At 60.5% G+C, this 26765-nt stretch overlaps 2 protein-coding genes across 3 annotated transcripts in view; one reads left to right on the top strand and one right to left on the bottom strand.

Moving 5' to 3' along the window:
• The window catches only part of DHX16 (DEAH-box helicase 16), a 68354-nt gene extending 53990 nt beyond the window's left edge, over positions 1–14364 (top strand). Inside the window, 3 exon segments of the mRNA XM_065044079.1 lie at positions 3583–3744; positions 12410–12583; positions 14148–14364. Of these exon segments, the coding sequence (XP_064900151.1) occupies positions 3583–3744; positions 12410–12583; positions 14148–14276 (465 nt within the window). The 3' untranslated portion in view covers positions 14277–14364.
• A 32-nt stretch (positions 14365–14396) lies between these two features.
• C32H6orf136 (chromosome 32 C6orf136 homolog) lies at positions 14397–26698 on the bottom strand. 2 transcript variants are annotated; one of them, XM_065044081.1, is made up of 6 exons: positions 26438–26698; positions 25181–25402; positions 24006–24094; positions 19062–19262; positions 14669–14738; positions 14397–14565 (listed from the first exon to the last, which is right to left on the bottom strand). In XM_065044081.1, exons 1-6 carry the CDS (start codon positions 26681–26683, stop codon positions 14434–14436), a joined length of 960 nt encoding a protein of 319 aa, XP_064900153.1. In that variant the 5' UTR covers positions 26684–26698; the 3' UTR covers positions 14397–14433. The 2 variants fall into 2 exon arrangements, with proteins under 2 accessions (XP_064900153.1, XP_064900154.1); XM_065044082.1 differs by lacking the exon at positions 19062–19262.
• Positions 26699–26765: the final 67 nt, after the last annotated feature.

The following is a 26765-nucleotide window of genomic DNA, read 5'->3' as shown; positions in this document are numbered from 1 at the left end:
TGGGGACATGGGGACACAGGACAGGTACTAACCGTGTCCCTGTCCCCCCGTGTCCCTCATGTCTCCCGTCCCCGTGTCTGTTCCCATGTCCCTGTTTCCCCCATTGTCCCTGTTGTCCCCCTGTCCCCTGTTGTCCTCATTGTCCCCATTGTCCCCCTGTCCCCCATTGTCCCCCTTACCTCCCATTGTCCTCATTGTCCCCATTGTCCCCCTGTCCCCCATTGTCCCCCCTACCCCCCATTGTCCTCATTGTCCCCATTGTCCCCCTGTCCCCCATTGTCCCCCTTACCCCCCATTGTCCTCATTGTCCCCATTGTCCTCATTGTCCCCATTGTCCCCCTGTCCCCCATTGTCCCCCTTACCCCCCATTGTCCTCATTGTCCCCATTGTCCCCCTGTCCCCCATTGTCCCCCTTACTTCCCATTGTCCTCATTGTCCCCATTGTCCCCCTGTCCCCCATTGTCCCCCTTACCCCCCATTGTCCTCATTGTCCCCATTGTCCCCTTGTCCCCCATTGTCCCCCTTACCCCCCATTGTCCTCATTGTCCCCATTGTCCTCATTGTCCCCATTGTCCCTCTGTCCCCCATTGTCCCCCTTACCCCCCATTGTCCTCATTGTCCCCATTGTCCTCATTGTCCCCATTGTCCCCCTGTCCCCCATTGTCCCCCTTACCCCCCATTGTCCTCATTGTCCCCATTGTCCCCCTGTCCCCCATTGTCCCCCTTACCCCCCATTGTCCTCATTGTCCCCCTGTCCCCCATTGTCCCCCTGTCCCCCATTGTCCCCCTTACCCCCCATTGTCCTCATTGTCCCCATTGTCCCCCTGTCCCCCATTGTCCCCCTTACCTCCCATTGTCCTCATTGTCCCCATTGTCCCCATTGTCCCCCTGTCCCCCATTGTCCCCCTTACCCCCCATTGTCCTCATTGTCCCCATTGTCCTCATTGTCCCCATTGTCCCTCTGTCCCCCATTGTCCCCCTTACCTCCCATTGTCCTCATTGTCCCCATTGTCCTCATTGTCCCCATTGTCCCCATTGTCCCCCTGTCCCCCATTGTCCCCCTTACCCCCCATTGTCCTTATTGTCCCCATTGTCCCCCTGTCCCCCATTGTCCTCATTGTCCCCATTGTCCCCATTGTCCCCTTGTCCCCCATTGTCCCCCTTACCCCCCATTGTCCTCATTGTCCCCATTGTCCTCATTGTCCCCATTGTCCCCCTGTCCCCCATTGTCCCCCTTACCCCCCATTGTCCTCATTGTCCCCATTGTCCCCCTGTCCCCCATTGTCCCCCTTACCCCCCATTGTCCTCATTGTCCCCCTGTCCCCCATTGTCCCCCTGTCCCCCATTGTCCCCCTTACCCCCCATTGTCCTCATTGTCCCCATTGTCCCCCTGTCCCCCATTGTCCCCCTTACCTCCCATTGTCCTCATTGTCCCCATTGTCCCCATTGTCCCCCTGTCCCCCATTGTCCCCCTTACCCCCCATTGTCCTCATTGTCCCCATTGTCCTCATTGTCCCCATTGTCCCTCTGTCCCCCATTGTCCCCCTTACCTCCCATTGTCCTCATTGTCCCCATTGTCCTCATTGTCCCCATTGTCCCCATTGTCCCCCTGTCCCCCATTGTCCCCCTTACCCCCCATTGTCCTTATTGTCCCCATTGTCCCCCTGTCCCCCATTGTCCTCATTGTCCCCATTGTCCCCCTGTCCCCCATTGTCCCCCCTACCCCCCATTGTCCTCATTGTCCCCATTGTCCTCATTGCCCCCATTGTCCCCCTGTCCCCCATTGTCCCCCTTACCCCCCATTGTCCTCATTGTCCCCATTGTCCTCATTGTCCCCATTGTCCCCCTGTCCCCCATTGTCCCCCTTACCTCCCATTGTCCTCATTGTCCCCATTGTCCCCCTGTCCCCCATTGTCCCCCCTACCCCCCATTGTCCTCATTGTCCCCATTGTCCTCATTGCCCCCATTGTCCCCCTGTCCCCCATTGTCCCCCTTACCCCCCATTGTCCTCATTGTCCCCATTGTCCTCATTGTCCCCATTGTCCCCCTGTCCCCCATTGTCCCCCTTACCTCCCATTGTCCTCATTGTCCCCATTGTCCCCCTGTCCCCCATTATCCCCCTTACCCCCCATTGTCCTCATTGTCCCCATTGTCCTCATTGTCCCCATTGTCCCCCTGTCCCCCATTGTCCCCCTTACCCCCCATTGTCCTCATTGTCCCCATTGTCCCCCTGTCCCCCATTGTCCCCCTTACCCCCCATTGTCCTCATTGTCCCCATTGTCCTCATTGTCCCCATTGTCCCTCTGTCCCCCATTGTCCCCCTTACCTCCCATTGTCCTCATTGTCCCCATTGTCCTCATTGTCCCCATTGTCCCCCTGTCCCCCATTGTCCCCCTTACCCCCCATTGTCCTCATTGTCCCCATTGTCCTCATTGTCCCCATTGTCCCCCTGTCCCCCATTGTCCCCCTTACCCCTCACTGTCCTCATTGTCCCCATTGTCCCCCTGTCCCCCATTGTCCCCCTGTCCCGCCATTGTCCTCATTGTCTCCATTGTCCCCCTTACTTCCCATTGTCCTCATTGTCCCCATTGTCCCCCTTACCCCACATTGTCCTCATTGTCCCCATTGTCCCCCTGTCCCCCATTGTCCCCCTTACCTCCCATTGTCCTCATTGTCCCCATTGTCCCCCTGTCCCCCATTGTCCCCCTTACCCCCATTGTCCTCATTGTCCTCATTGTCCCCATTGTCCCCCTTACCCCCCATTGTCCCCCTGTCCCCCATTGTCCCCCTGTCCCCCATTGTCCCCCTTACCCCCCTTGTCCTCATTGTCCCCATTGTCCCCCTGTCCCCCATTGTCCCCCTTACCCCCCATTGTCCCCCTGTCCCCCATTGTCCCCCTTACCCCCCATTGTCCTCATTGTCCTCATTGTCCCCATTGTCCCCCTGTCCCCCATTGTCCTCATTGTCCCCATTGTCCCCCTGTCCCCCATTGTCCCCCCTACCCCCCATTGTCCTCATTGTCCCCATTGTCCTCATTGCCCCCATTGTCCCCCTGTCCCCCATTGTCCCCCTTACCCCCCATTGTCCTCATTGTCCCCATTGTCCTCATTGTCCCCATTGTCCCCCTGTCCCCCATTGTCCCCCTTACCCCCCATTGTCCTCATTGTCCCCATTGTCCCCCTGTCCCCCATTGTCCCCCTTACCCCCCATTGTCCCCCTGTCCCCCATTGTCCCCCTTACTTCCCATTGTCCTCATTGTCCCCATTGTCCCCCTTACCCCACATTGTCCTCATTGTCCCCATTGTCCCCCTGTCCCCCATTGTCCCCCTTACCCCACATTGTCCTCATTGTCCCCATTGTCCCCCTGTCCCCCATTGTCCCCCTTACCCCCCATTGTCCTCATTGTCCCCATTGTCCTCATTGTCCTCATTGTCCCCATTGTCCCCCTGTCCCCCATTGTCCCACTTACCCCCCATTGTCCTCATTGTCCCCCTGTCCCCCATTGTCCCCCTGTCCCCCATTGTCCCCCTTACCCCCCATTGTCCCCCATTGTCCCCCTTGTCCCCTGTCCCCATGCCGCAGTGGGTGCAGAGCGGCCACTCGGTGCAGTGGTGCTACGAGCACTTTGTGCAGGCGCGGTCCCTGCGCCGGGCGCGCGACGTGCGGGAGCAGCTGGAGGGGCTGCGGGAGCGCGTGGAGCTGCCGCCGTCATCCTGCGGCGGGGACTCGGTGCTGGTCCGCAAGGTGACCCCAACACCCCCCCAACTCACCCCAAAACTCACCCCAAAACTCCCCTGGGATCATCAAACCCAGCACCCAAATCCATCACCCCAACCCATCACCCCAACCCATCACCCAACCCATCACCCAACCCATCACCCCAATCACATCACCCCAATCACATCACCCCAACCCATCACCCAACCCATCACCCCAACCCATCACCCAAACCCATCACCCCAATCACATCACCCCAACCCATCACCCCAACCCATCACCCCAACCCATCACCCAAACCCATCACCCAACCCATCACCCCAATCACATCACCCCAATCACATCACCCCCAACCCATCACCCCAACCCATCAGCCCAATCACATCACCCAAACTCATCACCCCAACCCATCATGGAGCTGCCACCGTCATCCTGCAATGGGGACTTGGTGCTGGTCCCAAAGGTGACCCCAACACCCCCCAACTCACCCCAAAACTCCCCTGGGATCATCAAACCCAGCACCCAAATCCATCACCCCAACCCATCATCCCAACCCATCACCCCAACCCATCACCCAACCCATCACCCCAACCCATCACCCAAACCCATCACCCAAACCCATCACCCCAACCCATCATGGAGCTGCCACCGTCATCCTGCGGCGGGGACTCGGTGCTGGTCCGCAAGGTGACCCCAACACCCCCCCAACTCACCCCAAAACACACCCCAAAACTCCCCTGGGATCATCAAACCCAGCACCCAAATCCATCACCCCAACCCATCACCCAACCCATCACCCCAACCCATCACCCCAACCCATCACCCAACCCATCACCCCAACCCATCACCCCAACCCATCACCCCAACCCATCACCCCAACCCATCACCCAACCCATCACCCCAACCCATCATGGAGCTGCCACCGTCATCCTGCGGCGGGGACTCGGTGCTGGTCCGCAAGGTGACCCCAACACCCCCCCAACTCACCCCAAAACACACCCTAAAACTCCCCTGGGATCATCAAACCCATCACCCCAACCCATCACCCCAACCCATCACCCCAACCCATCACCCAAACCCATCACCCCAACCCATCACCCAACCCATCACCCCAACCCATCACCCAAACCCATCACCCAAACCCATCACCCCAACCCATCACCCCAAACCCATCACCCCAACCCATCACCCAAACCCATCATGGAGCTGCCACCGTCATCCTCCAATGGGGACTTGGTGCTGGTCCCAAAGGTGACCCCAACACCCCCCCAACTCACCCCAAAACACACCCCAAAACTCCCCTGGGATCATCAAACCCATCACCCCAACCCATCACCCCAACCCATCAACCCAACCCATCACCCCAACCCATCACCCCAACCCATCACCCAAACCCATCACCCCAACCCATCACCCCAACCCATCACCCCAACCCATCACCCAAACCCATCACCCAAACCCATCACCCCAACCCATCACCCCAAACCCATCACCCCAACCCATCACCCAAACCCATCATGGAGCTGCCACCGTCATCCTCCAATGGGGACTTGGTGCTGGTCCCAAAGGTGACCCCAACACCCCCCCAACTCACCCCAAAACTCCCCTGGGATCATCAAACCCAGCACCCAAATCCATCACCCCAACCCATCACCCAACCCATCACCCCAACCCATCACCCCAACCCATCACCCAACCCATCACCCCAACCCATCACCCCAACCCATCACCCCAACCCATCATGGAGCTGCCGCCGTCATCCTGCGGCGGGGACTCGGTGCTGGTCCGCAAGGTGACCCCAACACCCCCCCAACTCACCCCAAAACACACCCCAAAACTCCCCTGGGATCATCAAACCCAGCACCCAAACCCATCACCCCAACCCATCACCCAACCCATCACCCCAACCCATCACCCCAACCCATCACCCAACCCATCACCCAACCCATCACCCAAACCCATCACCCAAACCCATCACCCCAACCCATCACCCCAACCCATCACCCAAACCCATCACCCCAACCCATCACCCAAACCCATCACCCAAACCCATCACCCAAACCCATCACCCCAACCCATCACCCAAACCCAGCACCCAAATCCATCACCCAAACCCATCACCCAAACCCATCACCCCAACCCATCACCCAAACCCAGCACCCAAATCCATCACCCAAATCCATCACCCCAACCCATCACCCCAACCCATCACCCCAACCCATCACTCAAACCCAGCACCCAAATCTATCACCCAAACCCATCACCCCAACCCATCACCCCAACCCATCACCCAACCCATCACCCAACCCATCACCCCAACCCATCACCCCAACCCATCACCCAACCCATCACCCAACCCATCACCCCAACCCATCACCCCAACCCATCACCCAACCCATCACCCAACCCATCACCCCAATCACATCACCCCAACCCATCACCCAAACCCATCACCCCAACCCATCATGGAGCTGCCACCGTCATCCTGCGGCGGGGACTCGGTGCTGGTCCGCAAGGTGACCCCAACACCCCCCCAACTCACCCCAAAACTCACCCCAAAACTCCCCTGGGATCATCAAACCCAGCACCCAAATCCATCACCCCAACCCATCACCCCAACCCATCACCCAACCCATCACCCAACCCATCACCCCAATCACATCACCCCAATCACATCACCCCAACCCATCACCCAACCCATCACCCCAACCCATCACCCAAACCCATCACCCCAATCACATCACCCCAACCCATCACCCCAACCCATCACCCCAACCCATCACCCAAACCCATCACCCAACCCATCACCCCAATCACATCACCCCAATCACATCACCCCCAACCCATCACCCCAACCCATCAGCCCAATCACATCACCCAAACTCATCACCCCAACCCATCATGGAGCTGCCACCGTCATCCTGCAATGGGGACTTGGTGCTGGTCCCAAAGGTGACCCCAACACCCCCCAACTCACCCCAAAACTCCCCTGGGATCATCAAACCCAGCACCCAAATCCATCACCCCAACCCATCATCCCAACCCATCACCCCAACCCATCACCCAACCCATCACCCCAACCCATCACCCAAACCCATCACCCAAACCCATCACCCCAACCCATCATGGAGCTGCCACCGTCATCCTGCGGCGGGGACTCGGTGCTGGTCCGCAAGGTGACCCCAACACCCCCCCAACTCACCCCAAAACACACCCCAAAACTCCCCTGGGATCATCAAACCCAGCACCCAAATCCATCACCCCAACCCATCACCCAACCCATCACCCCAACCCATCACCCCAACCCATCACCCAACCCATCACCCCAACCCATCACCCCAACCCATCACCCCAACCCATCACCCCAACCCATCACCCAACCCATCACCCCAACCCATCATGGAGCTGCCACCGTCATCCTGCGGCGGGGACTCGGTGCTGGTCCGCAAGGTGACCCCAACACCCCCCCAACTCACCCCAAAACACACCCCAAAACTCCCCTGGGATCATCAAACCCATCACCCCAACCCATCACCCCAACCCATCACCCCAACCCATCACCCAAACCCATCACCCCAACCCATCACCCAACCCATCACCCCAACCCATCACCCAAACCCATCACCCCAACCCATCACCCCAAACCCATCACCCCAACCCATCACCCAAACCCATCATGGAGCTGCCACCGTCATCCTCCAATGGGGACTTGGTGCTGGTCCCAAAGGTGACCCCAACACCCCCCCAACTCACCCCAAAACACACCCCAAAACTCCCCTGGGATCATCAAACCCATCACCCCAACCCATCACCCCAACCCATCAACCCAACCCATCACCCCAACCCATCACCCCAACCCATCACCCAAACCCATCACCCCAACCCATCACCCCAACCCATCACCCCAACCCATCACCCAAACCCATCACCCAAACCCATCACCCCAACCCATCACCCCAAACCCATCACCCCAACCCATCACCCAAACCCATCATGGAGCTGCCACCGTCATCCTCCAATGGGGACTTGGTGCTGGTCCCAAAGGTGACCCCAACACCCCCCCAACTCACCCCAAAACACACCCCAAAACTCCCCTGGGATCATCAAACCCAGCACCCAAATCCATCACCCCAACCCATCACCCAACCCATCACCCCAACCCATCACCCCAACCCATCACCCAACCCATCACCCCAACCCATCACCCCAACCCATCACCCCAACCCATCATGGAGCTGCCGCCGTCATCCTGCGGCGGGGACTCGGTGCTGGTCCGCAAGGTGACCCCAACACCCCCCCAACTCACCCCAAAACACACCCCAAAACTCCCCTGGGATCATCAAACCCAGCACCCAAACCCATCACCCCAACCCATCACCCAACCCATCACCCCAACCCATCACCCCAACCCATCACCCAACCCATCACCCAACCCATCACCCAAACCCATCACCCAAACCCATCACCCCAACCCATCACCCCAACCCATCACCCAAACCCATCACCCCAACCCATCACCCAAACCCATCACCCAAACCCATCACCCAAACCCATCACCCCAACCCATCACCCAAACCCAGCACCCAAATCCATCACCCAAACCCATCACCCAAACCCATCACCCCAACCCATCACCCAAACCCAGCACCCAAATCCATCACCCAAATCCATCACCCCAACCCATCACCCCAACCCATCACCCCAACCCATCACTCAAACCCAGCACCCAAATCTATCACCCAAACCCATCACCCCAACCCATCACCCCAACCCATCACCCCAACCCATCACCCCACTCACATCACCCCAACCCATCACCCAAACCCATCACCCCAACCCATCACCCCAACCCATCACCCCAAACCCATCACCCCAACCCATCACCCAAACCCATCACCCCAACCCATCACCCCAACCCATCACCCAAACCCATCACCCAAACCCATCACCCCAACCCATCAACCCAACCCATCACCCCAACCCATCACCCCAACCCATCACCCAAACCCATCACCCCACTCACATCACCCCAACCCATCACCCAAACCCATCACCCCAACCCATCACCCCAACCCATCACCCCAAACCCATCACCCCAACCCATCACCCCAACCCATCACCCCAAACCCATCACCCCAACCCATCACCCAAACCCATCACCCAAACCCATCACCCCAACCCATCACCCCAAACCCATCACCCCAACCCATCACCCAAACCCATCATGGAGCTGCCACCGTCATCCTCCAATGGGGACTTGGTGCTGGTCCCAAAGGTGACCTCAACACCCCCCAACTCACCCCAAAACTCAACTGGGATCATCAAACCCAGCACCCAAACCCATCACCCCAACCCATCACCCCAACCCATCACCCAAACCCATCACCCCAACCCATCACCCCAATCACATCACCCCAATCACATCACCCCCAACCCATCACCCCAACCCATCACCCCAACCCATCAGCCCAATCACATCACCCAAACTCATCACCCCAACCCATCATGGAGCTGCCACCGTCATCCTGCAATGGGGACTTGGTGCTGGTCCCAAAGGTGACCCCAACACCCCCCAACTCACCCCAAAACTCCCCTGGGATCATCAAACCCAGCACCCAAATCCATCACCCCAACCCATCATCCCAACCCATCACCCCAACCCATCACCCAAACCCATCACCCCAACCCATCACCCAAATCCATCACCCAAACCCATCACCCCAACCCATCATGGAGCTGCCACCGTCATCCTGCGGCGGGGACTCGGTGCTGGTCCGCAAGGTGACCCCAACACCCCCCAACTCACCCCAAAACACACCCCAAAACTCCCTTGGGATCATCAAACCCAGCACCCAAATCCATCACCCAAACCCCAAACCCATCACCCCAATCACATCACCCCAACCCATCACCCAAACCCAGCACCCAAACCCAGCACCCAAACCCATCACCCCAATCACATCACCCCAATCCATCACCCCAACCCATCACCCCAACCCATCACCCCAACCCATCACCCAACCCATCACCCAACCCATCACCCCAACCCATCACCCCAACCCATCACCCCAACCCATCACCCAAACCCATCACCCCAACCCATCACCCCAACCCATCACCGAAACCCATCACCCCAACCCATCACCCCAACCCATCACCCCAACCCATCACCCCAATCACATCACCCCAACCCATCACCCAACCCATCACCCCAATCACATCACCCCAACCCATCACCCCAACCCATCACCCCAACCCATCACCCAAACCCATCACCCAAACCCATCACCCCAACCCATCACCCCAACCCATCACCCAAACCCATCACCCCAACCCATCACCCCAACCCATCACCCAACCCATCACCCCAACCCATCACCCAAACCCATCACCCCAACCCATCACCCCAACCCATCACCCAAACCCATCACCCCAACCCATCACCCCAACCCATCACCCCAACCCATCACCCCAATCACATCACCCCAACCCGTCACCCCAACCCATCACCCCAACCCATCACCCCAACCCATCACCCCAATCACATCACCCCAACCCATCACCCCAACCCATCACCCAACCCATCACCCAACCCATCACCCCAACCCATCACCCAACCCATCACCCCAACCCATCACCCCAACCCATCACCCAACCCATCACCCCAACCCATCACCCCAACCCATCACCCCAACCCATCACCCCAACCCATCACCCCAATCACATCACCCCAACCCGTCACCCCAACCCATCACCCAACCCATCACCCCAACCCATCACCCAAACCCATCACCCAACCCATCACCCAACCCATCACCCCAATCCATCACCCCAACCCATCACCCCAACCCATCACCCAAACCCATCACCCCAATCACATCACCCCCAACCCATCACCCCAACCCATCACCCCCAACCCATCACCCAACCCATCACCCCAATCACATCACCCCAACCCATCACCCCAATCACATCACCCCAACCCATCACCCCAATCACATCACCCAAACTCATCACCCCAACCCATCATGGAGCTGCCACCGTCATCCTGCAATGGGGACTCGGTGCTGGTCCCAAAGTTGACCCCAAAACCCCCCAACACACCCCAAAACTCACCCCAAAACTCACCCCTAAACTCAACTGGGATCATCAAACCCAGCACCCAAACCCCAAACCCATCACCCCAATCACATCACCCAAACCCATCATGGAGCTGCCACCGTCATCCTGCAATGGGGACTCGGTGCTGGTCCCAAAGGTGACCCCAAAACCCCCCAACTCACCCCAAAACACACCCCAAAACTCAACTGGGATCATCAAACCCATCACCCAAATCCATCACCCAAACCCCAAACCCATCACCCCAATCACATCACCCCAACCCATCACCCAAACCCAGCACCCAAACCCAGCACCCAAACCCATCACCCCAATCACATCACCCCAATCCATCACCCCAACCCATCACCCAAACCCAGCACCCAAACCCATCACCCCAACCCATCACCCAACCCATCACCCAACCCATCACCCAACCCATCACCCCCAACCCATCACCCCCAACCCATCACCCCAACCCATCACCCCAACCCATCACCCAAACCCATCACCCCAACCCATCACCCAAACCCAGCACCCCAACCCATCACCCCAACCCATCACCCAAACCCATCACCCAAACCCATCACCCCAATCACATCACCCCAACCCATCACCCAAACCCATCACCCCAACCCATCACCCCAACCCATCACCCAAACCCATCACCCCAACCCATCACCCCAACCCATCACCCAAACCCATCACCCAAACCCATCACCCCAACCCATCACCCCAATCACATCATCCCAACCCATCACCCAAACCCATCACCCAAACCCAGCACCCCAACCCATCACCCCAACCCATCACCCCAACCCATCACCCAAACCCATCACCCCAACCCATCACCCCAATCACATCACCCCAATCACATCACCCCCAACCCATCACCCCAACCCATCACCCAAACCCATCACCCCAACCCATCACCCAAACCCATCACCCCAACCCATCACCCCAATCACATCACCCCAATCACATCACCCCCAACCCATCACCCCAACCCATCACCCCAATCACATCACCCCAACCCATCACCCCAACCCATCATGGAGCTGCCACCGTCATCCTGCAATGGGGACTTGGTGCTGGTCCCAAAGGTGACCCCAACACCCCCCAACTCACCCCAAAACTCAACTGGGATCATCAAACCCAGCACCCAAATCCATCACCCCAACCCATCATCCCAACCCATCACCCCAACCCATCACCCAACCCATCACCCCAACCCATCACCCAAACCCATCACCCAAATCCATCACCCCAACCCATCACCCAACCCATCACCCAACCCATCACCCCAACCCATCACCCAAACCCATCACCCCAACCCATCACCCCAACCCATCACCCAACACATCACCCCGACCCATCACCCCAACCCATCACCCAAACCCAGCACCCAAATCTATCACCCAAACCCATCACCCCAACCCATCACCCCAATCACATCACCCCAACCCATCACCCAACCCATCACCCGAACCCATCACCCCAACCCATCACCCCAACCCATCACCCCAACCCAACCCCCCATTTCCCCCCCAAATTTCCCCCATTCTCACCCCATTTCCCCCCCGTTTCCCCCCAGGCCATCACGGCTGGGTTCTTCTACCACACGGCGCGGCTGACGCGCGGCGGGTACCGCACGGTGAAGCACCAACAGCCGGTTTTCATCCACCCCAACAGCTGCCTGTTCAGCGAACAACCGCGCTGGCTGCTCTACCACGAGCTGGTCTTCACCACCAAGGAGTTCATGAGGCAGGTGGGACATGGGGACATCGTGGGGACATGGGGACAGTGACATGGACATGGGGACAGGGACATGGACATGGGGACAGGGACATGGGGACAGGGACATGGACATGGGGACATGGACATAGGGACATGGACTTAGGGACATGGACATGGGGACAGGGACATGGGGACATGGACATAGGGACATGGACATGGGGACAGGGACATGGACATGGGGACAGGGACATGGGGACATGGACATGGCGACAGGGACATGGACATGGGGACATGGTCATGGGGACAGGGACATTGGGAGAGGGACATGGACATGGGGACATGGCAACAGGGACATGGACATAGGGACATGGACATGGGGACAGGGACATGGGGACAGTGACATGTACATGGGGACACGGGGACAGGGACATGGACATGAGGACAGGGACATAGGGACATGGACATGGGGACAGGGACATGGGGACAGGGACATGGACATAGGGACATGGACATGGGGACAGGGACATGGGGACAGGGACATGGGGACAGGGACATGGACATAGGGACATGGACATGGGGACAGGGACATGGGGACAGGGACATGGGGACAGTGACATGTACATGGGGACACGGGGACAGGGACATGGACATGAGGACAGGGACATAGGGACATGGACATGGGGCAGGGACATGGGGAGAGGGACATTCTCTACCATGAGCTGGTCTTCACCACCAAGGAGTTCATGAGGCAGGTGGGACACCATGGTGACATGGGGACATCATGGGGACATCATGGGGACATGGGGACATCATGGGGATATGGGGACAGTGACATGGACATGGGGACAGGGACATGGACATAGGGACATGGACATGGGGACAGGGACATGGGGACAGGGACATTCTCCACCATGAGCTGGTCTTCACCACCAAGGAGTTCATGAGGCAGGTGGGACATGGGGACATCCTGGGGACATCGTGGGGACATGGGGACAGTGACATGGACATAGGGACATGGGGACAGGGACATGGACATGGGGACAGGGACATGGGGACAGGGACATGGGGACAGTGCCATTCTCTGCCATGAGCTGGTCTTCACCACCAAGGAGTTCATGAGGCAGGTGGGACATGGGGACACGGTGGGGACATGGGGACATAAGGACATGGGGACACGGTGGGGACATGGATGTGGTCATGGGGACATAAGGACATGGGGACAGGGACATGGGGACAGGGACATGGGGACAGTGACATCCTCTACCACGAGCTGGTCTTCACCAGCAAAGAATGAATGGGACGGGGACATCCTGGGGACATTTTGGGGACATCATGGGGACACAGCACAGGGCCATAGGGACAGTGTGGGCACAGAGACGTCACTATGGGGACACGGGGGACAAGGACACAGAGATGTCACCACGGGGACACGTGTGACAGGTCAACACCCCCACGGCCACACCAGCATGTCACCCAGACCCCTCCACCTTTGTCCCCATCACCCGTGGCCGCGGCGGCCGTGTGTCCCCCCGCCATGTGACACGTCCCCATGTCCCCCCCATGTGACGTGTCCCCGTTGTCCCCGTTGTCCCCAGGTCATCGAGATCGAGAGCTCGTGGCTGCTGGAGGTGGCTCCGCACTATTACCAAGCCAAGGAGCTGGAGGACACGAGTGGCCGCAAGATGCCCAAGAAGGTCGGGAAGAGCCGCGACGAGCTGGGCTGAGCCCTGGGGACACTTGGGGACACTTGGGGACACCTGGGGACACTTGGGGACACTTAGGGACACCCCTCAATACAGCTCGTTCGGTGGCCCCGCGCGCGTCCCTTTGTCACCGTCACATCGTCCGCGGCGCGCGTCGTGTTTTATTCTGTACATTAAGTTAAGGGGGGGGTGACAACGGGGACACTTTGGGGACGCCGGTGTCCCCCGTGAGCGCCGGTCCCAGCGCCGCCGTCACCGCGGCCACCAACAGCTTCTTGTCCTCGGTGACGTCGCGGGGGGTCGGCATCATCTGGGGGGATATGGGGGTGATGGGGGGGACGCTGGGGGTTGTCACCCCCTCCCGGTGTCACCGGTGTCACCGGTGTCACCGTGTCCCCCCCCCCCCCGCTCACCTTGTCCACGCGGTGGCAGCGGATCAGCCCCTGCGAGTTGAGGAAGAAGGTGGAGAAGGCGTCGTAGGACCTGGGGACATGGGGACACGGGGATGGCACCCGGTGACGGGACATGGGGACGTGGGGACATAGGGATGGCACCTGGTGACGGGACATGGGGACATGGGGACATGGGGATGGCACCTGGTGATGGGGACAGGGGGACATGGGGACACGGGGATGGCACCTGGTCATGGGGACATGGGGACATGGGGACATGAGGATGGCACCTGGTGATAGGAACATGGGGACATGGGGACATGGGGATGGCACCTGGTGACGGGACATGGGGACATGGGGATGGCACCTGGTGATGGGGACATGGGGACAGGGACATGGGGACATGGGGACATGGGGACACGGGGATGGCACCTGGTGATGGGAACATGGGGACAGGGACATGGGGACATGGGGATGGCACCTGGTGACGGGACATGGGGACACGGGGATGGCACCTGGTCATGGGGACAGGGACATGGGGACACGGGGTTGGCACCCGGTGACGGGACATGGGGACATGGGGATGGCACCTGGTGATGGGGACATAGGGACACGGGGATGGCAACTGGTGACGGGACATGGGGACATGGGGTGACAGGGACGGGGGGACACAGGGACAGGGATATGGGGACATGGGGATGGCACCTGGTGACGGGGACACTGGGGACATGGGGTGACAGGGACGGGGGGACACGGGGACAGGGCCATGGGGTGACAGGGACAGGGGGATATGGGGATGGCACCTGGTGATGGGGACACAGGGACATGGGGACACAGGGACAGAGGGGACACGGGGCTGTGGTGACACAGTGACACGGTGACACAGTGACAGGGGAGGTGACACAGTGACACAGGTGACACAGGTGACAGGGGAGGTGACACAGTGACAGGGGATGTGACACAGTGACACGGTGACACAGTGACAGGGGAGGTGACACAGTGACACGGTGACACAGTGACAGGGGAGGTGACACAGTGACACGGTGACACAGGTGACAGGGGAGGTGACACAGTGACAGGGGAGGTGACACAGTGACATGGTGACACAGTGACAGGGGAGGTGACACAGTGACAGGGGAGGTGACACAGTGACACGGTGACACAGTGACAGGGGAGGTGACACAGTGACACGGTGACACAGGTGACAGGGGAGGTGACACAGTGACACAGGGACACAGGTGACAGGGGATGTGACACAGTGACAGGGGAGGTGACACAGTGACACAGTGACACAGGTGACAGGGGAGGTGACACAGTGACAGGGGATGTGACACAGTGACACGGTGACACAGGTGACAGGGGAGGTGACACAGTGACACGGTGACACGGTGACACAGTGACAGGGGAGGTGACACAGTGACACGGTGACACAGTGACAGGGGAGGTGACACAGTGACACGGTGACACAGGTGACAGGGGAGGTGACACAGTGACACAGGGACACAGGTGACAGGGGATGTGACACAGTGACAGGGGAGGTGACACAGTGACACAGTGACACAGGTGACAGGGGAGGTGACACAGTGACAGGGGATGTGACACAGTGACACGGTGACACAGGTGACAGGGGAGGTGACACAGTGACACGGTGACACGGTGACACAGTGACAGGGGAGGTGACACAGTGACATGGTGACACAGGTGACAGGGGAGGTGACACAGTGACACAGGGACACAGTGACAGGGGAGGTGACACAGTGACACGGTGACACAGTGACAGGGGAGGTGACACAGTGACACGGTGACACAGGTGACAGGGGAGGTGACACAGTGACAGGGGAGGTGACACAGTGACATGGTGACACAGTGACAGGGGAGGTGACACAGTGACAGGGGAGGTGACACAGTGACACGGTGACACAGTGACAGGGGAGGTGACACAGTGACACGGTGACACAGGTGACAGGGGAGGTGACACAGTGACACAGGGACACAGGTGACAGGGGATGTGACACAGTGACAGGGGAGGTGACACAGTGACACAGGGACACAGGTGACAGGGGAGGTGACACAGTGACAGGGGATGTGACACAGTGACACGGTGACACAGGTGACAGGGGAGGTGACACAGTGACACGGTGACACGGTGACACAGTGACAGGGGATGTGACACAGTGACACGGTGACACAGGTGACAGGGGAGGTGACACAGTGACACGGTGACACGGTGACACAGTGACAGGGGAGGTGACACAGTGACATGGTGACACAGGTGACAGGGGAGGTGACACAGTGACACAGGGACACAGTGACAGGGGAGGTGACACAGGGACAGGGGAGGTGACAGGGTGACACAAGGACACAGTGACAGGGGAGGTGACACAGTGACACAAGGACACAGTGACAGGGAGGTGACACAGTGACAGGGGAGGTGACACAGTGACACAGTGACAGAGGTGACAGGGGAGGTGACACAGTGACACGGTGACACAGTGACAAGGGAGGTGACACAGTGACACAGTGACAGAGTAGGTGACACAGTGACAGGGGATGTGACACAGTGACACGGTGACACAGGTGAGAGGGGAGGTGACACAGTGACACGGTGACACAGGTGACAGGGGAGGTGACACAGTGACAGGGGAGGTGACACAGTGACACAGGGACACGGTGACACAGGTGAGAGGGGAGGTGACACAGTGACACGGTGACACAGGTGACAGGGGAGGTGACACAGTGACAGGGGAGGTGACAGGGTGACACAGGGACACAGTGACAGAGGTGACAGGGGATGTGACACAGTGACACGGTGACACAGTGACACGGTGATACAGGTGACAAGGGAGGAGACACAGTGACAGGGGAGGAGACACAGTGACAGGGGAGGTGACACAGTGACACAGGGACACGGTGACACAGGTGAGAGGGGAGGTGACACAGTGACATGGTGACACAGGTGACAGGGGAGGTGACACAGTGACACAGTGACACAGTGACAGAGGTGACAGGGGAGGTGACACAGGTGACAGGGGAGGTGACACAGTGACAGGGTGACACAGGTGACAGGGGAGGTGACACAGTGACAGAGGTGACAGGGGAGGTGACACAGTGACAGAGGTGACAGGGGAGGTGACACAGTGACAGGGGAGGTGACAGGGTGACACGGTGACACAGTGACAGGGGAGGTGACACAGTGACACGGTGACACAGTGACAGGGGAGGTGACACAGTGACACAGTGACACAGGTGACAGGGGAGGTGACACAGTGACAGGGGAGGTGACACAGTGACATGGTGACACAGTGACAGGGGAGGTGACACAGTGACACAGTGACACAGGTGACAGGGGAGGTGACACAGTGACACGGTGACACAGTGACAGGGGAGGTGACACAGTGACACAGTGAAACGGTGACACAGGTGACAGGGGAGGTGACACAGTGACACGGTGACACAGTGACAGGGGAGGTGACACAGTGACACGGTGACACAGGTGACAGGGGAGGTGACACAGTGACAGGGTGACACAGGTGACAGGGGAGGTGACACAGTGACACAGTGACAGAGGTGACAGGGGAGGTGACACAGTGACAGGGGAGGTGACACAGTGACACGGTGACACAGTGACAGGGGAGGTGACACAGTGACAGGGGAGGTGACACAGTGACACGGTGACACAGGTGACAGGGGAGGTGACACAGTGACACAGGGACAGAGTGACAGGGGAGGTGACACAGTGACAGGGGAGGTGACAGGGTGACACGGTGACACAGTGACATGGGAGGTGACACAGTGACACGGTGACACAGGTGACAGGGGAGGTGACACAGTGACAGGGGAGGTGACACAGTGACACGGTGACACAGGTGACAGGGGAGGTGACACAGTGACAGAGGTGACAGGGGAGGTGACAGAGGTGACATGGTGACACACTGACAGGGGATGTGACACAGTGACAAGGGAGGTGACACAGTGACACGGTGACAGGGGAGGTGACACAGTGACAGGGGATGTGACACAGGTGACACAGGTGACACAGTGACAGGGGAGGTGACACAGTGACACGGTGACACAGTGACAGGGGAGGTGACACAGTGACAAGGGAGGTGACACAGTGACAGGGGAGGTGACACAGTGACACAGTGACAGAGGTGACAGGGGAGGTGACACAGGTGACAGGGGAGGTGACACAGTGACAGGGGATGTGACACAGGTGACACAGGTGACACAGTGACAGGGGAGGTGACACAGTGACAGGGGAGGTGACACAGTGACACAGTGACACAGGTGACAGGGGAGGAGACACAGTGACAGGGGAGGTGACACAGTGACACAGGGACACGGTGACACAGTGACAGGGGAGGTGACACAGTGACAGGGGAGGTGACACAGTGACAGGGGAGGTGCCACTGACCGCAGCAGCTGTCCCTTGTCGCGGCGGTAGAAGCGCAGCAGGCACAGGTGCAGGGGCAGCCCCGTCAGTCGCCATCGCGCCCGCAGGCTCCAATCCTCGCGGTGCCGCGTCAGCGCCAGAACCTCCAGCCGCACGCTGGCAAAGTACCCCCAGGCGACCGCCCGGCACAGCGCCACCGCCACCGCGTACATGGGACGGCCCCTGGGGACACGGGGACACGGGGACAGTGTCACAACACCCGCTGGTTCAGTGTCACCGCCACCGCGTACATGGGACGGCCCCTGGGGACATGGGGACAGTGTCACAACACCCGCTGGTTCAGTGTCACCGCCACCGCGTACATGGGACGGCCCCTGGGGACACGGGGACATGGGGACAGTGTCACAACACCCGCTGGTTCAGTGTCACTGTCACCATGTACATGGGACAGTCCCTGGGGACATGGGGACAGTGTCACAACACCCGCTGGTTCAGTGTCACCGCCACCGCGTACATGGGACGGCCCCTGGGGACACGGGGACAGTGTCACAACACCCGCTGGTTCAGTGTCACTGTCACCGCGTACATGGGACGGCCCCTGGGGACACGGGGACACGGGGACAGTGTCACAACACCCGCTGGTTCAGTGCCACCGCCACCGCGTACATGGGACGGCCCCTGGGGACACGGGGACACGGGGACAGTGTCACAACACCCGCTGGTTCAGTGTCACTGTCACCGCGTACATGGGACGGCCCCTGGGGACACGGGGACACGGGGACAGTGTCACAACACCCGCTGGTTCAGTGTCACCGCCACCGCGTACATGGGACGGCCCCTGGGGACATGGGGACAGTGTCACAACACCCGCTGGTTCAGTGTCACCGCCACCATGTACATGGGACAGTCCCTGGGGACATGGGGACAGTGTCACAACACCCGCTGGTTCAGTGTCACCGCCACCGCGTACATGGGACGGCCCCTGGGGACACGGGGACAGTGTCACAACACCCGCTGGTTCAGTGTCACCGCCACCGCGTACATGGGACGGCCCCTGGGGACACGGGGACACGGGGACAGTGTCACAACACCCGCTGGTTCAGTGCCACCGCCACCATGTACATGGGACAGTCCCTGGGGACATGGGGACACGGGGACAGTGTCACAACACCCGCTGGTTCAGTGTCACTGTCACCATGTACATGGGACAGCCCCTGGGGACACGGGGACACGGGGACAGTGTCACAACACCCGCTGGTTCAGTGTCACTGTCACCATGTACATGGGATGGCTCCTGGGGACACGGGGACAGTGTCACAACACCCGCTGGTTCAGTGTCACTGTCACCATGTACATGGGATGGCTCCTGGGGACACGGGGACAGTGTCACAACACCCGCTGGTTCAGTGTCACCACCACCATGTACATGGGACAGTCCCTGGGGACACGGGGACAGTGTCACAACTCCCGCTGGTTCAGTGTCACCGCCACCGCGTACATGGGACGGCCCCTGGGGACACGGGGACACGGGGACAGTGTCACAACACCCGCTGGTTCAGTGTCACCGCCACCGCGTACATGGGACGGCCCCTGGGGACACGGGGACACGGGGACAGTGTCACAACACCCGCTGGTTCAGTGTCACCGCCACCGCGTACATGGGACGGCCCCTGGGGACATGGGGACAGTGTCACAACACCCGCTGGTTCAGTGTCACCGCCACCGCGTACATGGGACGGCCCCTGGGGACATGGGGACAGTGTCACAACACCCGCTGGTTCAGTGTCACTGTCACCATGTACATGGGACGGCCCCTGGGGACACGGGGACAATGTCACCCGCTGGTTCAGTGTCACCGCCACCATGTACATGGGACGGCCCCTGGGGACACGGGGACACGGGGACAGTGACACAACACCCGCTGGTTCAGTGTCACTGTCACCGTGTACATGGGATGGCTCCTGGGGACATGGGGACAGTGTCACAACACCCGCTGGTTCAGTGTCACTGTCACCATGTACATGGGATGGCTCCTGGGGACATGGGGACAGTGTCACAACACCCGCTGGTTCAGTGTCACTGTCACCATGTACATGGGACGTCCCCTGGGGACACGGGGACAGTGTCACAACACCCGCTGGTTCAGTGTCACCGCCACCATGTACATGGGATGGTTCCTGGGGACACGGGGACAGTGTCACAACACCCGCTGGTTCAGTGTCACTGTCACCGTGTACATGGGACGGCCCCTGGGGACATGGGGACACGGGGACAGTGTCACAACACCCGCTGGTTCAGTGCCACCGCCACCATGTACATGGGACGGCCCCTGGGGACACGGGGACACGGGGACAGTGACACAACACCCGCTGGTTCAGTGTCACTGTCACCGTGTACATGGGATGGCTCCTGGGGACATGGGGACAGTGTCACAACACCCGCTGGTTCAGTGTCACTGTCACCATGTACATGGGATGGCTCCTGGGGACATGGGGACAGTGTCACAACACCCGCTGGTTCAGTGTCACTGTCACCATGTACATGGGACGTCCCCTGGGGACACGGGGACAGTGTCACAACACCCGCTGGTTCAGTGTCACCGCCACCATGTACATGGGATGGTTCCTGGGGACACGGGGACAGTGTCACAACACCCGCTGGTTCAGTGTCACTGTCACCGTGTACATGGGACGGCCCCTGGGGACATGGGGACACGGGGACAGTGTCACAACACCCGCTGGTTCAGTGTCACCGCCACCGCGTACATGGGACGGCCCCTGGGGACACGGGGACACGGGGACAGTGTCACAACACCCGCTGGTTCAGTGTCACCGCCACCGCGTACATGGGACGGCCCATGGGGACACGGGGACAGTGTCACAACACCCGCTGGTTCAGTGTCACCGCCACCGCGTACATGGGACGGCCCCTGGGGACACGGGGACACGGGGACAGTGTCACAACACCCGCTGGTTCAGTGTCACTGTCACCATGTACATGGGACGGCCCCTGGGGACACGGGGACAATGTCACCCGCTGGTTCAGTGTCACCGCCACCATGTACATGGGACGGCCCCTGGGGACACGGGGACATGGGGACAGTGTCACAACACCCGCTGGTTCAGTGTCACCGCCACCATGTACATGGGATGGTTCCTGGGGACATGGGGACAGTGTCACAACACCCGCTGGTTCAGTGTCACTGTCACCATGTACATGGGACGGCCCCTGGGGACACGGGGACAATGTCACCCGCTGGTTCAGTGTCACTGTCACCATGTACATGGGACGGCTCCTGGGGACATGGGGACAGTGTCACAACACCCACTGGTTCAGTGTCACTGTCACCATGTACATGGGACGGCCCGTGGGGACACGGGGACATGGGGACAGTGTCACAACACCCGCTGGTTCAGTGTCACCGCCACCGCGTACATGGGACGGCCCCTGGGGACACGGGGACACGGGGACAGTGTCACAACACCCGCTGGTTCAGTGTCACCGCCACCGCGTACATGGGACGGCCCCTGGGGACACGGGGACAATGTCACCCGCTGGTTCAGTGTCACTGTCACCATGTACATGGGACGGCCCCTGGGGACACGGGGACAATGTCATCCGCTGGTTCAGTGTCACTGTCACCATGTACATGGGACGGCTCCTGGGGACATGGGGACAGTGTCACAACACCCGCTGGTTCAGTGTCACCGCCACCATGTACATGGGACAGCCCCTGGGGACATGGGGACAGTGTCACAACACCCGCTGGTTCAGTGTCACTGTCACCATGTACATGGGACGGCCCCTGGGGACACGGGGACAATGTCACCCGCTGGTTCAGTGTCACCGCCACCATGTACATGGGACGGCCCCTGGGGACACGGGGACACGGGGACAGTGTCACAACACCCGCTGGTTCAGTGTCACTGTCACCGTGTACATGGGACGGCCCCTGGGGACATGGGGACAGTGTCACAACACCCGCTGGTTCAGTGTCACTGTCACCGTGTACATGGGATGGCTCCTGGGGACATGGGGACAGTGTCACAACACCCGCTGGTTCAGTGTCACTGTCACCATGTACATGGGACGGCCCCTGGGGACATGGGGACAGTGTCACAACACCCGCTGGTTCAGTGTCACCACCACCGCGTACATGGGACGGCCCCTGGGGACACGGGGACATGGGGACAGTGTCACAACACCCGCTGGTTCAGTGTCACTGTCACCCGTCCCCCCCAGTTTCACTGTCCGCCCTGGTGTCACTGTCACCCATCTCCCCCGGTTTCACTGTCCCCCCCCGGTGTCACTGTCACCCCTGTGTCACAGCCACCCTCCTGGTGTCACTGTCACCCGTCTCCCCCGTTGTCACTGCCACCCCCCCGGTGTCACTGTCACCCATCTCCCCTAGTGTCACTGTCCCCCCTGGTGTCACTGTCACCCGTCCCCCCTGGTTTCACTGTCCCCCCTGGTGTCACTGTCACCCCCCCGTGTCACTGTCCCCCCCGGTGTCACTGTCACCCGTCTCCCCTGGTGTCACTGTCCCCCCTGGTGTCACTGTCACCCGTTCCCCCCCGTGTCACTGTCACCCATCTCCCCCGGTGTCACTGTCCCCCCGGTGTCACTGTCACCTGTTCCCCCCGGTGTCACTGTCACCCGTCCCCCTCAGTGTCACTGCCACCCCCCTGATGTCACTGTCCCCCCCGGATGTCACTGTCACCCATCTCCCCCAGTGTCACTGTCCCCCCTGGTGTCACTGTCACCCGTCCCCCCGGTGTCACTGTCACCCCTGGTGTCCCTGTCCCCCGGTGTCCCTGTCCCCCCGGTGTCCCTGCCACCCCCCCGGTGTCCCTGTCCCCCCGGTGTCCCTGTCATCCCTGTGTCACTGCCACCCCCTGGTGTCACTGTCACCCGTCCCCCCCGGTGTCCCTGTCCCCCCGGTGTCCCTGTCCCTGTCCCCCTCACCGCGTGTGCAGCCGCAGGACGGGGTTGATGAACTCCACGTCGGGGGCGTACAGCCCGTAATCCGGGATTTTCAGGAAGAAATTGGGGAGCTGGGGGGGGGGGACACACACACATGGGGGGGGGGGTCAGGAGTGGCCCCTCCCCCAGTTGTCACCCCCCCCACATTGTCACCCCCTCTGCATTTGTCACCGTTTCCACGTCTTGGCGTCACCCGCCTTGTTGCTCCCACCCCAATGTTGTCACCATCCCCATCTTGTCCCCCCCCATATGTGACCCCCCCATCTTGTCACCCCCCCATATTGTCCCCCCCCATCTTAACCCCCTTGCCCCCCCATATGTGACCCCCCCATATTGTGTGTCCCCCCATCTTACCCCGCCTTGTCCCCCCATATGTGTCCCCCCCATATTGTTCCCCCCATCTTACCCCCCCTTGTCCCCCCATATTGTTCCCCCCCATCTTAACCCCCTTGCCCCCCCATATGTGACCCCCCCATATTGTGTCCCTCCCCATCTTACCCCCCCTTGTCCCCCCATATTGTGTCCCCCCCATCTTAACCCCCTTGTCCCCCCATATTGTGTCCCCCCATATATGACCCCCCCATATTGTTCCCCCCATCTTAACCCCCTTGCCCCCCCATATGTGACCCCCCCATATTGTCCCCCCCATCTTAACTCCCCTTGTCCCCCCATATTGTGTCCCCCCATATATGACCCCCCCCATATTGTTCCCCCCATCTTACCCCCCTTGTCCCCCCATATGTGACCCCCCCATATTGTCCCCCCCATCTTAACCCCCTTGTCCCCCCATATTGTGTCCCCCCCATATTGTTCCCCCCATCTTACCCCCCTTGTCCCCCCATATGTGACCCCCCCCATGTTGTCCCCCCCATCTTAACCCCCTTGTCCCCCCATATGTGTCCCCCCCATATTGTTCCCCCCATCTTCCCCCCCCTTGTCCCCCCATATGTGACCCCCCCCATATTGTTCCCCCCCATCTTAACCCCCTTGTCCCCCCATATGTGACCCCCCCATATTGTTCCCCCCCATCTTACCCCCCTTGTCCCCCCATATTGTGTCCCCCCATATTGTGTCCCCCCATATGTGACCCCCCCATATTGTTCCCCCCCATCTTACCCCCCTTTCCCCCCCCATATGTGCCCCCCCCCCCCCCCCACCTCATGCTGCAGCTTCTGGTGCATGGCGGCCAAATGCTCGTCCATGGTCGGGGGGGGCCGGGGGGGCCCGGGGGGGGCCAGCAGGGGGGCGTGGCCTCGCAGGAGCAGGAGGAGGGCGGGGGGGGCCGGGGGGGGGACAGCGTCGCGCACCGCGATGTCATCCTCGCGGTGACCGTCCACCGTGGTGATGTCACCCCCCAGCCCCTCGGGGGGGGACAGGTCCTGGGGGGGGGGGGGAACACAGACACCCTTTAGGACCCTGAGCCACCCATGGCTCCGCCCCCTGAAGTCTAGGCCACGCCCCTCAGGCAGAAACACACACACACCCCCCCCCCCCGATTTGCATAACCACACTTCCTGGGAGGCCTCCCTGCCTATCAGCGATGGGTATTTGCATAACCACGCCCCCTCCGCGGGTCGCCCGCCTCCCCTCGCTGCAAATCCGAGGGTTCGTTTGCATAACCACGCCCCCCTATCGGCGCTGCAATCCCAGGGTATATTTGCATATCCACGCCCCTCCCCCGGGATGCTCATCGCCCCTCGCTGAAATACCGCGGGGTCATTTGCATAGCCACGCCCCTTCCCTGGACCACCCTTCCCCTCACTGCCATTCTGCGGCCTAATTTGCATAACCACGCCTCTTTCCAGATCGATAGCTGCCACTCCGCGGGCTCATTTGCATGGCCACGCCTCTTCCCAGCCTGCTCGCTGCCACTCCGCGGATTCATTTGCATAACCACGCCCCCCTCCCCGGGCCACCCGCCTCTCCCCGCTGCAATTCCGTGGGTCCATTTGCATAGCCACGCCCCTTCCCAGCCCGTTATCCGCAACTCCGCGAGTTCATTTGCATAGCCACGCCCCTTCCCAGCCGCTCTCTGCATCCCCGCGGATTCATTTGCATAGCCACGCCCCTTCCCAGCCACTCTCTACATCTCCGATGGTTCATTTGCATAGCCACGCCCTTTCAAAGTAGCTCTCTGCATCTCCGCGGACTCATTTACATAGCCCCGCCCCTGCTGCAAATCTGCATAGCCACGCCTCTTCCCAGCCCGCTTGCTGCAATTCCGACGGTTCATTTGCATAGCCACGCCCCACAAGCAACCGCCCCTCCTTTATCCCCGCCTCAACTCTTTGCATAGCCACGCCCCATACCCCAACAATCCCGCCCCCTCCTTCAGCCCCGCAGGCCCCTCCTCCTTATTTGCATACCCCGCCTCCTCCCCGCGCTCGGCCCCGCCCCGGCCCGGCGCCCCTCACCTGCGGCCGCGCTCGGTAGCGGCGGCGCGGCGGGTCCGCGGCGGGCGCGGCGGCCCCGGGCGGGCTCCATGCGCGGAGCGGGGGGGCGGCGGAGCGGAGGCGGGCGGCGGCGGCGGCGGCGGCGGCCCGGCCGTGCCGGTACATGGCGGAACCGCCCCCGCTTCCCCTCACGCCGGCGCTGCCACTGCGCCTGCGCGGGGACGGCGGGGCGGGGCCAGAGGGGAAGGTGACCGGTGGGACGCGCATGCGCGGTGGGCGGAACGACGCGCCTGCGCCGGGCGGAAAAAAAGAGACGAGCGGCGTGATGAGCATGCGCGGATGTTTTTCC

Source organism: Columba livia, chromosome 32 (assembly GCF_036013475.1).
Source record: "Columba livia isolate bColLiv1 breed racing homer chromosome 32, bColLiv1.pat.W.v2, whole genome shotgun sequence".
In the NCBI taxonomy this organism is placed as follows: Eukaryota; Metazoa; Chordata; class Aves; order Columbiformes; family Columbidae; genus Columba; species Columba livia.
This window is presented reverse-complemented; position numbering and strand designations above follow the sequence as displayed.